The sequence below is a fragment of the Ochotona princeps genome, chromosome 7, assembly GCF_030435755.1.
Source record: "Ochotona princeps isolate mOchPri1 chromosome 7, mOchPri1.hap1, whole genome shotgun sequence".
In the NCBI taxonomy this organism is placed as follows: Eukaryota; Metazoa; Chordata; class Mammalia; order Lagomorpha; family Ochotonidae; genus Ochotona; species Ochotona princeps.
In genome coordinates, this window is record NC_080838.1 from 68,839,873 (window position 1) to 68,854,468 (window position 14,596).

Below are 14,596 nucleotides of genomic sequence, written 5' to 3' on the forward strand. Positions count from 1 at the left end.
AGAACTTTGATCTTCCACATCTAGGCCAAGTGTTTTCTTTTGGAAAGTTTTCATTTAAAAAAAAAAGAGAGAGAGAGGCATCTTGTTGAGATCTTTGTGGTTGTGCTGTTTTTCACTGCTGTTTCTACTACCTTTCCAAAACCTGCTTTGGCTTATTTTGGACAAATCACAGCAGGATGACCTAAGGCGCAAAACTGAAACAGTCTATATCTGATAACATCCATTGTGTTGGGTTTTTTCCCTCCTTATAATACAGGTAAGGAAATGAATGCTTTCTGTTTGCCTATCAATTATGTACCTCCTTTCTCTTTTGAAACTCATTAGAAAATCTCTACAATTTAAGTATGCAAATCACCCTGAAATCTGGTCAGAGCCAAACCAAATGGGCAAGCTAAACAAACCATTTGATGTACATAAACTTCTAAGCAGTTTTCTTTTGGAAACTCTGGGTAACCACCCTCACACCCGGCCATGTATACCACTGGATAAAGCAACACTTCACATGACATAATCCAGAGGGGACTGTTTTCTGCTATAGAGTGTGGAGGGAAAGAGGATAAGGGCCCAATGCTGGATATATCCAGCCATGTATGTGCAGGGTCACTGAGCTGTAAGAACCTGAGAACAGCCACCAAGTCAGCCAAGGTCACCAGCCCTCTGAACCATTACAGCCCTGGCATGCTACAGAATCCTCCTCTCCCCACATCGTAAATGGCATCAGGTTGCTTTACATTTTTTATTCTGGCTTTTTGTGGATATTCCATCTTTTTCACACATATAGTATGGAATGCTACTATGAGCAAGGCACCTTTTCCAGAATTTTATACAAATTAACTCACTGGATTTTCACAACAACCGTATCCTATCCCACACCCATCACATCCAGGTTATAGATGGGACCCCCAAGGCACAGGGAGGATCAGCAGTTGTGGAAGGCCAGCTGGGTCGAGATGAGTGTTGGTCTGATATAAAAATAAGCCATCGGCAGGTTTTATTTGTTCTGAGCACTAACATGTATTGGAAATTGTTATCTTTCTATAGGAAATGATAGTTCTTTACCAAAGGAGTCCATAGATCATCTTTCTCCTTTGTAAACTGCCCTTCTCCACGGTAATCAATGGCCTTTAAGAAGCATATTTTGTTCATTCAAAGCCACTCCCACTAACGATGCTTTGAAGCAAAAGTACTCAGTGCATATTGGTAGATTGAACATTTTATATCTCAACTCTTCCAAGAATGCCATAAGGTCTCTTGATAACATCAGATCTTGTTATTTTAAATTAATTCCATTTGCATACACCTTTACAGATTCTATCTTGTGCCATGATATGTAACTGAATTATTGCTCCAAAATATTCCAAGATATGATCCCCAAAGTATAGAAAATATTTAAAACACATGCTAGGTACCCCCACATGAATAAAATTTTAATAGTACGATAAAATTGTTATAACTTTGGATGATATATCTACCTGCAGAGATCAACAAGTACTATATTAATACTATAAATCTGAAAGTCGTGATGAGCATTAATAAGAATGGAATTGATGTTATTTACAAGACTGATTACTTTGCAGGAGAATGACTCGCTGGGGGGAATTTGATGACCTTTATCGTATTAGTGAGCTGGACAAGACCCAGATTCCAGCAGCTGAAGCAAGGAATTCTCAGGAAGGTCAGTATTGAGGGAAGACTTTTTTTTTTTTTTAAGCAATGTGAAGCATGAATCCAAAATATGGCTCTGAAATGTAGCATTTTATACTCTGTTCTACTCAATAAACTTTTCATACTTTAAAGAATCTTCTAGATGTGTAGTAACTTGAGTTGATATTTAAGAAACTTATTTTCTTACATGGAAATTTTATGTTTTTAAAAGGTTTATCAAATCACTTAGTTTTGATGGATTAGGGAGCAACAAGAATTTGAATGCACTTTGTTGCCAACACATTGTTCAATATTTTCCCAAAGGGTAAGAACCCTTTATTGTTCTAAATAGCTTTGTATGTTAGATCAAACCCTTCAGACTTAGTCCAACATCTTTTTAGAAGTTGAACATTTTTATTTAGTCAGTAAATATATAAATAGCATCATTCTCAGAAAACAGCTAGTAGGTTAGAGTTATTTTTATATTTAATAGAAATATTTCAAGTGTAAAAGGAGAAATCTAAGTATCAAATGAGTTCTTGGCAAACTTGTATAATGCCAGCTCCTGTGACATATTACTTTAGTAATTGTAATAATAATGACGTCAGGAGAATAGCAAAGTTGAAAGCTGTGATTTGCCCAAACTGCCAATTGCTGTGCATGATCAGATTAATTTTTTTACATTGGATGATACATATATATTTATATGTATATATAAATTATTTTTTTTGCTTCATGCAGTTCTCATATATAGACATCCAAAGAAGAGTGATGACTGAGGCTGAGGGTTTGGGGGCAGGGGTGTGATACAGCCCATGTGCCTAGACTGAGGCTATGACATTTCCAAACTAGGTTCATGTTGAACAGGGATTTCTTGCTGACATTAACTTCATGAGCCTACAATAAGCAGGTCTCCCACATGGGTGCAGGGTCCAAGGCTTTGGGCCATCTTCTGCTTTCCTAGGCCACAAGCAGGGAGCAGGATGGGAAATGGAGCAACTGGGACATGAACCAGCGCCTATATGGGATCCTGGTGTTTGCAGGTAGAGGAGTAGCCAATTGATGCATCATGCAACGCTCCCAAGACATTTCAATTCTATCTCCTCTGCCCTCTCCCAATTTGGTTTCATATTTTAAAAATGAAGTTCCTTACAATATTACTTTATCTTAAGAGAGCTTGACATTTTACTATCATACTAAGTCCTTGCAATTATCTCTTTGAAAATGCCCATTCAACTGAAGGGAATCCCCAAATCTTGGCAACTAGGAACCATGAAAATCTATTTATTTGTATCTAAGCATCAGCATTAAATAAAGATGAAATATCTCCTGTTTATCTGATGCATATAACTCTAAATTCAAAAAGCAATTATTTAAAATTCCAAAGTAGAGTACTGATGCCACCAGATGGCCCCATTCTTACAGAAGAAGTTTTTAGTTGAGAAAAAAAAAATGGAAAAATGCTATTCATCTTCCAGATGCAAGTAGAAGTCAGTTTGAGTCTTGGGTACCTTGGGCTACCTTGTAGCTAGCTCAGATTTCATTTACACCCATTCTGCACATCCAGTGGATAGCAGATCAGTCTAGTTCAATGTTATAAATTTATATTCTAATCAAAAGGAAGTTGTAGTAATTTAGAGATTGAAATAAACGAATAATCAAATTTTGACTAGTAGATTATGAGTCATCGCTAAACATAATGGCTCACTGAAAAGAAATAATAAGATAATGTATGAGTAAAGAGAAAATTCATTCCTGTCATACTTCTAGAATATTCTAGAAAGAATATCATGAACTATCTCTCTGTGATATTACAGGGAGGAGGCCCTACTCCACATCACTCTACTCTTACCACTTTTATAAAAATTGGGAAGAATGGGCCCGGTGGCGTGGCCTAGCGGCTAAAATTCTCAGCTTGAATGCGCCGGGATCCCATATGGGCGCCGGTTCTAATCCCGGCAGCTCCACTTCCCATCCAGCTCCCTGCTTGTGGCCTGGGAAAGCAGTTGAGAACGGCCCAAAGCTTTGGGACCCTGCACCCGCATGGGAGACCCGGAAGAGGTTCCAGGTTCCCGGCATCGGATCGGCACAGCACTGGCCGTTGTGGTCACTTGGGGAGTGATTCATCGGACAGAAGATCTTCCTCTCTGTCTCTCCTCCTCTCTGTATATCTGGCTGTAATAAAATGAATAAATCTTTAAAAAAAATTGGGAAGAATATCTTTCAAGTTTCTGCATTTTATACAAATGGTTTCTCAAGGATTTTTGTGTATTTGGCAGATAGATTAATATCCCTCTTTTCAGGAAAAGTCCAATGAATCTGCAGCCAAAATATAAATTGGCATTCAGGCCTGATCTCATCACCTACACACAACACTTTAATTCACTATACTTCACCTTAGAGTATCTTCTCCCTATTCTGGTATTCTGAAGTTGCAATGCACCACCTCCAGATAAGTTAAGATTGGAAGAATGCTTAAATCCAAACATGTGGCCATTCCTGTAAGATACAATTCACTAGCAGAATTTTCTGCCTGAATTCATTTCAAACAATATTAAATACTGAGGTTGAAGCTAAGTAGTAGCCTCTATTGCTATTAAAAACCAAGGAAGTAGCAGCATCCCTAAAATTAATGAAAATATATATAAATCCACCACTATACAAGGAGGTAGTCAGCCAAATGATATGGGCTTATGATCTTTATTCTTCCCAGACTATTTGTCTTACCACAGCAGCACTCTGAAACCACGTGCAGATGAAGAACTGGAGTCCCCACTGCTGTATAGAACCATGAGTGAAGCCACCTTGGTGAGGAAAAGGATGAAGCCACCTATGATGGACAGAAAAGACAGACAGAACCACAGGGCCTCTATCAATGGACATTTCTATAACCATGAAGTGAGTTACGTAAATCCCACTTACTTAAATTTCATCAATGTGATTTAAAATAATGTGATCTATTGTGACAATAGTACTGTTCAATTCAATTTATAATTACCATACTAATCATAGTAATAATATTTTGTCTCAGCTTTATTGAGCACTCCCTGAGACAAGTATTACATTTTTTCAAATAGATTTTTAGTAAATTACTCATTAATCACTGAAACAATCCTACAAAGCAAGTACCATTAGCTTTTTTTACTTTACATATCAATTCATGAGGTTCATGGAGGGTAAGCAATTTACCATAGATTACTCTACTCTAAAGAATAACTGAACTTGACTCCGGTCCTGCCTAACTCCAGAACTATAATTCTCAATCAAGGTGAAGGGTGGATTCCTTCCAAGTGACAGGCCAAGCATTGAATATACATAGTCGGTTGATGCGCCTGCCAGCATGGCGTTCAGGGTTTAGTCAGGAAAAGAAATACATCGATAAATAGTGTCACAACATTATTTATTGGGTTTAAATGACTTTTGAACAGCATCATGTGAATAAAAAGAAATCGTGCTCTACAAATGTACTGACTCCAATAAATCAAACTTCTCCTTTTGTAGATTCCTGTCTAAGTCTTCCACAGAGGCACTCACTTTTTATAGAACCATAGTTGTAGTTTTGATACGATTTGTTGTGATTTGTCACCAATCTATGCTAAATTTGTGCCTTTCCATAGTTCTTGTGTTGCTTAAGGAAGTCAGTATATCATTCTTTTTCTGGAACTAAGGTATTTGTCTTGCCATGTACCTTGGCAACCATTCAGCCATTCACTTAACAAATACTTAGCACTTATACTGTACTAACCCCCCTCTGACCCTTTCCATAGACTTTACTTCCCTACTGGCTTTTTTTTTTCTGTAAGATTTTCTGTTATTCCTTCTTTTACCCAAGATAGGATATGATAGCATACCTTAGAAATCTAATTTGAAAAAAATCTCCATTCTCAATGCTTTGCTCAAATTGGATTTTAGTTTTCTGGTTCAAGAATTTTCCTCTTGGCCATAAAGTATCATTCATACTGGCCACAGAGGTGCAACTAGCAATTGTCCTGCTTTCTTCCTCTTCTCAGAAGTTTTGTCATCTGGCATTATTGGTGGGGTGAATTGTTTTCAAGAAGGAAAGCCATGCTACTCCAAATGCGTGGCTTCAAGATGAATCACCTATGCAGAGAATCAAATTGACACGAAGTTGAAAGCATGACATGGTGGTTAAATGCTTGGGTCCTGGAGCTTGACAAAGTAATTTCAATTCCTTGCTGAGCACAGTTAAAAATTTACCATGTCTCTTACCTTTAATTCTTTTATTCTTCCCACAATACAGTGTTGTTGGTGGGATTAAACTAAATGAAATGAATTATACTGGGCAATTATATTTGAGCATTAAACTGGGCAAAAGAAAGAAACAAAAGGAAAAAAGAAATGCATGTTAGGTTTATTTTAATTGAACAGATCAAGTTGGGACTACAGATATTTGATGCAAATGTCCTGCACTGCAATTTAAAAGCAACCAGAAAACAGCACAAACAAAAAAGAAAACCCAAGTTCAGAGTATTCTATCAATGAGTATACAGTTATGGACATCTGGGAATTTAAATTGATATGTTCATAAGTTGGCATTAGCTTTAAGCGCTTTTTTGCACAATGAAAGACCTTTATAATTCCAATATTATGAGGCCATGGACAATAATCTTACTAAAATCTTAGATATTTGGAGGTAAGTTATGGTGAAAAATGACTTGACAAGAGTATATTGCTGACTTTCAATAATAAGTGATTTGGTAGCAATGTTCTAGCATGTGTTTTGGCCAACATAGCTAGTATAAAGACTGTGAGTTTAAAATAACATCCTCATACACACAATTACAGATTCATTGTGTATGGCATGAGAGGACGGTTCTTGGAAATCATCGAGTCCTATCCTTGGATGTGTAAATGAAGTTATGGAAGTTTTGTAGTGTTAAGTGAGTTGTCAAGGTTGGAGTGAGTAGAGCCTTGTTCTTGTGCACTCACTGCTGTTGCTGTGTTCTCTGACACTTGAGCACATACACAGCACACATCCACATATCTAGCATGCATGGCCCCTATTTTCTGCAGAATCATCATACAACCCTTCAGGGCCCCATGCATCTCCTGAACAACACTTGGTCACATACACAGCAGACACCCACATATCTAACATACATGATCCCTGTGCTACTGCAGAATGACCATATGGCCTTCAGGGCTCCATACATCTCCTGACCAACACTTGGTCACATACACAGCAGACACCCACATAGCTAACATACATGATCCCTGTGCTACTGCGGAATGACCATACGGCCTTCAGGGCTCCATACATCTCCTGACCAACACTTGGTCATATACACAGCAGACACCCACATATCTAACATACATGATCCCCGTGCTACTGCAGAATGACCATACGGCCTTCAGGGCGCCATACATCTCATGAACATAGCTCCTAAGTGTCCAAGTGCTTTGCTTAGTCCCTAAAATAAACACAGAAATTGATAGGTTCATACTTGAGTTTTCTCAGACATCCTCCTAGAAAACTTACCTACAAATGCAGATTTCTTTACTTACGCAAGTACTGTGGAGATATACATATTCATGAAGAACTATCCGTATTTGCTGACCTCCCAATATAGGACTCATCTACTAAACCAATAAGCCTCCCCTAAACCCACCCCCTTGCACATCTGTGGGATTCATCTTGCTTCTACAGACTCTGGCAATGTTTCAAGACTGGAAATAGTGTGTGGAAATAAATTTTGACTTAATATCCTTTTCTAATTTTAAAATATACATTTCATGCCATGTGCTCCTCCTTTCCGTTACCTGATGAATAAAAATATTCCCTGTTCTATTCTCCGGCACCAGTGGAGTTGTACTTCTTCCAAGATAACTGTCACAAGTTATATTTATACCAGCAATTACCTACTTGGGAGTGTACACTCATTATTTTTCTTTTGTAAAATTTGAACATATTTCATTTGTATCACAGACTTTAAAATTAATTTGGTCTACTTATGGATATGAATTCAGTTGCTTAATATTTATAAGGAGTTTAGAATAGCTTTTGCTACATGGTGAGACTACATTAAATCAGTAATGATGTACATCACCCTCAGGAATTATGTATTCTGCCCACTGCTAGGTATTCAGCCTACTTTTTGACTTACCTAAAGAGACAGTATAACCCTGCAGAGGCACACACATTTCATAATCCACTTCTAGTCTTATAACCAAGGAACACATATAAAATAACAAAATCCTATCCAGGTGAGTATCACTGGCCAGTATTTCCCTATTTGTGCTCCAATGACTACTGATGGTTATATTTTAATGCTGTTAAAATGTATTATCTGATCAAATAATAATCAAAGAATCCATATTTAAATACTACTTTTGTTTTTATTGTATATTACTGATTGAGAATAATAATGCAGAGTTGCCTGACTGGAAACATTTGACCAACTGTCATCTTAAAGATTGATTCTGGATTTAAACAACTTGGAGGAAGTATTGTCATGCAGCTTAACTTAGTGGCACCTTTACCCCAATCTTTTGTTGGTACACACACACACACACACACAGAGAGACAGAGAAAGAGTGAGTCATATGAAATTGCCAAAACAGGAACATTTCTGACCTACCCAAATGCAAACACTTCATTGGGTTGGAATAAAAAACAATTTAGAACAATTATTATCAATAAATAGCAATACACAACATATGAGTTTGAAAAAAAGAAGTGTTCACGTTCATTACTTTTGGCTTGTTTCTAGCCATGAAACAAATCTATTTTATAACTGTCTTACTTTTGGTTTGTTCTTAATCATAGTGATTTACATTGGAAGCTTGACATGCACTGAAGAAGGGTATGGATGCCTGGTAAAAATATTATGAATCATTTTCAGATCATTTTTTTTGCCTGACATTCTCTAAAAACACTATGAAGATGCCTAAAATATGCATCAATATCCAATACAAAGAAAAGCAAAAACAAAACCCAAGATTTTAAAAAATAGATGACCTTGAAAATTTTTTCTCCATGAAACAAACCAGTTTTAAAATTTAGACAACTATTTATTAATTTGATATTCTCTTAAAGATTTATGTGACTTTTTTCTTTAGACATCAATTTTTACTCCAGCCTTTGGCTCAGAGACTAAGGTCAGAATAAATAGTAACATGAAAACTGAAGAAGTTATAAAGCAACTTCTCCAAAAATTTAAGGTAATTTTTACCGCTAAGGTAAGCCATCCCTTGACTATAATGTAAAGTAGACACAAATGTTGACCTATGAAAGGGACCAGTGAACATGTAGGTCTAAACTGTATGCTTGTTTTGAAGGATTCCTTCCTGTTTATGATGTCTTCTACTATCTATGCCCTGAGTGTTACATTACACACAGAAGAGTAATGGTGTTCTTGTCTAGAACGTTACAAAAGGAAATGACAAGAATAAAAACAAAATAAAACTTTGAGAAAAGAAAATGAAGAACCAAGTTTATAAATGGGGTCTGGTTGGCTTAGGAAACAGCATGTGACAACAGAAGATTACATCTGCCTCATCTTTTTCCCTCGACAGATTGAAAACAGTCCCCAGGATTTCGCTCTTTACATGATTTTTGCAACAGGAGGTAAGAAAGCTCAGTCACCTCTTGGAACTGATGTTAGCACGTCGTGGTTTTCTAACCCTGGGGAAGGAAGAAGAGCTGTTTACTGTTGCAGGAAAGGAGGAGGATGAGCAATGCAGGAAGGAAGGGAGTTTTTGAGTATTGTTTATATGCCACCATTTCAGAGAAGGATAACCCAAGTAGAGGACTGCCGTATTATCAGCTTCAAGTCCCTACAACACAGAAGAAATTGTTGGTTCACAGGACACTAACTTACCTGAATGAGGGTTAGAACTCTCAGAGGTGCCTGAGGGGCCACTAACCTATGTTATTCACTTCTACGCTTGTTTTTGGCTTTCCCTTAAAAAAAAAACTGTTTGTTTTATTTACATGAAAGGCAGAGAAACAGAAAAACAAACCTCCCATCCACTACTTTATACTCCCAGCCACCCACCTTCTGTACCACCATACACATTCATACCTACAAACATCTGGATCGGGTTAGGACAGGCTGAAAGAAGGAGATAGAAAGGTGAATCTAAGGGCTCTGTGTTTTAGTTATGCTTCATTTCAACAAGCAGGGATCTCAGAGGATGGAAAACTAGACGCACTTTCACAACAGGCATAGGTTATTATAACTTTGGGAAATTTAAAGTTCTGGAAACACACAAAATTGGATATTTTCTCTACCTCACTTTCAAACCAGAATGGGATGGAGCTCATAAATGAATGAAATAATTAAAACATTGACCTCATTCTCAAAAACATTTTGCACATATTCATATATATCATATGTATTTGTGTATATTCATATATGTGTATAGATATATATGCACACACTAATGGTCAAAGAATTGAGTCTGGAGAAAGAGGGACAGGAATATTTTAAAATAATTACAGGGTTTTGGATCTGAACAACCAGGAAGACAGAATAATATTAGCTGAATTTGGAAAGAAGCAAAAAAGTACTGGTTGTAAGAAATGAATAAATAAATGAAAGATTATGAAGAAAACATGTTGCTAAAAGGCATATTAGGAATGGAATGAATTCTTTGATATATTAAGGCAAACCTCAAGTAACTGATGAGAAGGGGATCCACTATGGGTTCGGTTCAAAGTTTTCATTTCCGCTTATTTTTTGGGTGAGCGATTCCTGTTGTAAGTCCTTTCCAGTGTTCACATCTCTGCAAATGAGCTAGAAAGAGAAAATGAATGGGAGATCATCTTTGGGCCAAGATCCTAAGTATGGCTTTCCTTCGTTTTCATTCACAGAGCAGAGACGACTAAAGAAGACAGACATCCCATTACTGCAGAGGCTCCTCCAGGGACCTTCCAAGACCAATGCTCGAATCTTCCTGATGGATAGAGATGCAGAGGAAATCAGCAGTGATGTATGGGCATCGCCACCCTGAGCCTGATTACTTTCCCTTTTGACTCAGCACCTCTCACATAGATGCTCTGCCATCTCTGTTGTTGTTTCTTTCTTTCTCAGGTGGCTCAGTATATTAACTTCCATTTTTCTCTCTTGGAATCCATTCTGGAAAGATTAAATGATGAAGAGAAAAGAGAGATTCAAAGAACAAGAGCCAAGTAAGTCAAGATCAAGCACGCCGGATACCTGGTTCTTCAATAGATTCCTTGCACAAAATGCATCTGAATTTTTCATTTATTTTCCTCTCCTTCTGATTTACAGGTTCAGCACAGAAAAGGCCATGATACAAAAATGTCTTCAGAGTAAAAGGGTAGTGAAAACAGAGACAGCAGTCTAGTCATACAGGCTTCTGTCGCTGAACAGTTGGACAAAGTCGGGGAGATGTCACGATCCAATGGATGCACACATTCTGCACTTGCGCTCATACGAATAGCCATGGCTTTAAAACAAAAAACTGAATGTTGAAGAAGACTGTTTCTCTTTGCAGTGATGAAGATAACTAGGAATCACTGCTGGACTAAAAAAAGTAAATTTAGATTCAGTAACTGAAATAGCATGGTTACTGTGTCTTCTAAATACCTTTTCTAGTGAAACACGCAATGAACTTCTATCTAAATGGCATCTTCGGGTGTCATACAATTTAACTTTATTTTAGCTTAAACTCTCAAGAGGACTGAAATCCTGTCAACTGAATCAGAAATGAGTCAGAAGTAAAGACTACCCGTTCTAAAGATAAACCAGAAGCAAGCTCTCAGGTATCATCCAGGACGCTTGCAGTGACAGTTTCCTAACTCCCTGACAACCTCGGCCGTTTTCCTCACAACACAGGCTGTCTTCACAAGAGGAGCAACTTTGGCCATCGGTAACATCTGACCTATCCATCCTTAGGGAAGGAAAAAATCGCCAGCCCTGCTGGGACAGTCAATGGGCACTTTTCACAACCTGTATGCTGCTCTCTCTCTGTGCTCTCCTGATGACTAAGTCAGTTGAACGCATCTGCTCCTGTTAGTTTTCCTCCACGCACAGACACATACACTTACGTGTCACCAAGACTTCACGTGTTGCACTAGCTAAAACAAGCCTTGGTCCCCAAATTATGCAGAAAATGTGTTACTAAGCTCGTGTAATGAGTAAAACAAAGCTGTTGGCACTTGAACCAGGCTGAGAAGCTGGAGCTGTGCTTCTTCAAAATCCTTTTTCTACAAGATACTCCTCAGGGTACTGGCAAGTCTGTTAAACTTATTTTTTAAAAACCTGAAGAAATGACACAAGGATCATTTATGATTTTATTTATGATCTCTCTATTAAAAACGTGCTTTTAAAGAACAATCCCTTGTGATCTAAATTATTTCCATTTGTATCTTTGGTAAGCATTGTTAATTTTTTTATTGTATTCCAGATACTAAGGAATAAATTTATATGTAATTAACTCAGCTGGAAGAAAAACATTCAATATTAAACTAGGAAACAATTTTAGGGCAAAAATATTGCATCTCAGTATCACCAAAAATTAAGCATTTTCAATCCTCGGTTAACTTTCTTATGGAGTAAAACAGAGACTTTTTTTTTAAGATTTATTTTATTTTTTGTTGGAAAGGCAGATATACAAAGAGAAGGAGGGACAGAGAGAAAGATCTTCTGTCTGATGATTCACTCCAAGTGTCTGCAACGGTTGGAGCTGAGCCAGTACGAAGGCAGAGCCCAGAGCTGCTTCTGGGTCTCCCATGTGGGTGCAGGGTCCCAAGGCTTTGGGCTGTCCTCAAGTGATTTCCTAAGCCACAATCAGAACGCTGAATGAGAAGCGGGGCTGCCGGAATTAGAACCGACTCCCATATGGGATTCCCAGGGCATTCAAGGCAAGACCTTCAGCCACTAGGCTATCATGCCAGGCCCGAGACTTCTATTTTTATCTTTTCATGTGGATAAATAAGAAAATAGTTTCATCTCATAAAGAGAAGATGCAAGTAAGCAGTTAAAATTCAGTATGAGTATTAAATAATGTAAAGTAATGACAAGTACTTTTCATAAACATGGTAGAAGATTACTCTTAACATAGTTAAAAGCCTATAAAATGCAGGCTCAGTGGCGTGGCCTAGTGGCTAAGGTCCTCACCTTGATCCCATATGGCTGCTGGTTCTAATCCCAGCAGCTCCACTTCCTCTCTGTCTCTCCTCCTCTCAGTATATCTGACTTTGTAATAAAAAAATAAAATAAATCTAAAAAAAAAGCCTATAAAATGCATAGGAAGAGTATCTTGTTTTGCAAAGAAAGCAAAAGAACATAGGTGATATGGAAAAAAGCAATCATAGGGGAAGAAAGACATATTATTAATTGCATGGGCAAAGTAGTATCTAAGAGTGATCAACTGTATCAATTATTATCCATTCAGAAGGGAGAAATCAGGCAGTTAATCGAAGCAAAAGTTTAAAGCTGGGAGGAAAGCTAAGATGGGACAAGAACTCAAACGACCCAGGCATGATTCCTTCAATATAATCATTCTTATCTCGGTCAGTCAGAAATATTACTTACAACTAAAGAAGTTCAACTGACTTGATATATGGACAAAATACTTTTTTAAAATGCAAGAACCCAGAAAATGTATATCTTAGGTATCCATTTTGAAAAACTACATACATTCCACAGAGTGGGGGGGGGGGGCGGGCAGATTGGAGCAGGAGGACAGGAGGAGGCTTGCACCCAACCCTGGAAACTCCCAGATCCTCACCTAGGACTATCAGTATGGGCACCAAGGGCTATATCCCAACTGCCAAGGAGAACATGGGAATTGGAGTGCCCTCATAGGCCAAGAACTCTGAGATCATCCACTCCCTTTTGGATCTCCCACAAGGGATGGAAGAAGGCCAGATCCTTCCTCACAGGATCTAATGTCATCGAAATAACAGCCGGGATCCCTGAGCAGTCCTCAGAAACAGAAGAACAATAAACTTCCTTCGGGTCCCGGGAGAGGAGCTTTCTCTGGTCCTTACTTAGCTCCAACTTTGGATCCCCACCCTGTCTTGCAATGACCATCAGGGTCGCTCCGGAGTCCACCCCCTCCAAAAAAATTTAGAATAGATAGAGACAATAAGGAAAGCTTAGAACAGATAAGAAATGGTAAGCTTGGACTCACATATGCCTTACTAGTTAGGACACAAAGATTAGTTACTCCTCACTAAGGTATTGAAGATTTCTCTGCACACCCCTCCTAAAACTGTTCTGTGCCTCAATCGTTAACATATGCCTTGCTAGAGTTATAAGCCAGTTTGGAATATCCTAAAATTCGCCAAGTTCAGTTAAATCATGCTTCAATACAATAAGCTACTAAATATAAAAATGAAAATAGACACGAGACAGCTGAATAGTATCCTACAATGATTCTAAGGTGTATAGCAGCCAGTTGTGTATAAACTAAAATTGAAATGTCAATGAAGTAGTCATGATATGTGGTTAAGAACTTGCGTTTTCTAACATATTAATCACTCAATACCATGTCAATTAACTCCATAATGTTGTGAATTGTTGTTGAGGTTATGGTGTGGCTTTTCATTGGAGGGGATGATATTCTGCCAGCTCTACTTTCAGACCAGGGATGGTCTCCCAAGGAAACTGTTGAAACTATCTGGACAATAAGAGGCTGGACTCTATGCATGGTACATGCTCGCAATGAAGGAATCATGACTGGATTTGAACTGTACTACTGCAGCAATGTGGAGGACTCCAACATCGGGGGAGGGCATGGGGAGAAGTTGGGGGAATCCTAGAGCTTATGAAACGTGTCATACACCAAAATTAAAAAAAGAAAAGAAAAAGTGCATAATTCACTAATCTTATGTAAAGATAACTGGAGAATAAAGCCCAAAAAACAAACAAACAAAAATAACATGGCATAGAAGAAATACTCCAATTATGCCAAGATTGTGTTGGAAAAACAAAAAGCCCAAGTGGGCCACCAGGTC

The 14,596-nt window shown here is 38.0% G+C and overlaps 1 protein-coding gene across 4 annotated transcripts in view; it reads left to right on the forward strand.

Moving 5' to 3' along the window:
• The window catches only part of RASSF6 (Ras association domain family member 6), a 51,296-nt gene extending 40,205 nt beyond the window's left edge, over positions 1-11,091 (forward strand). For all 4 annotated transcript variants that reach the window (XM_058667217.1, XM_058667214.1, XM_058667216.1 and 1 more), the window contains 7 exons: positions 1,578-1,675; positions 4,358-4,542; positions 8,725-8,826; positions 9,181-9,232; positions 10,481-10,599; positions 10,701-10,798; positions 10,902-11,091. In XM_058667217.1, the coding sequence (XP_058523200.1) occupies positions 1,578-1,675; positions 4,358-4,542; positions 8,725-8,826; positions 9,181-9,232; positions 10,481-10,599; positions 10,701-10,798; positions 10,902-10,977 (730 nt within the window). In that variant the 3' untranslated portion in view covers positions 10,978-11,091. The remainder of the gene's footprint in view (positions 1-1,577; positions 1,676-4,357; positions 4,543-8,724; positions 8,827-9,180; positions 9,233-10,480; positions 10,600-10,700; positions 10,799-10,901) is intronic.
• The last annotated feature ends 3,505 nt before the right edge of the window (positions 11,092-14,596 follow it).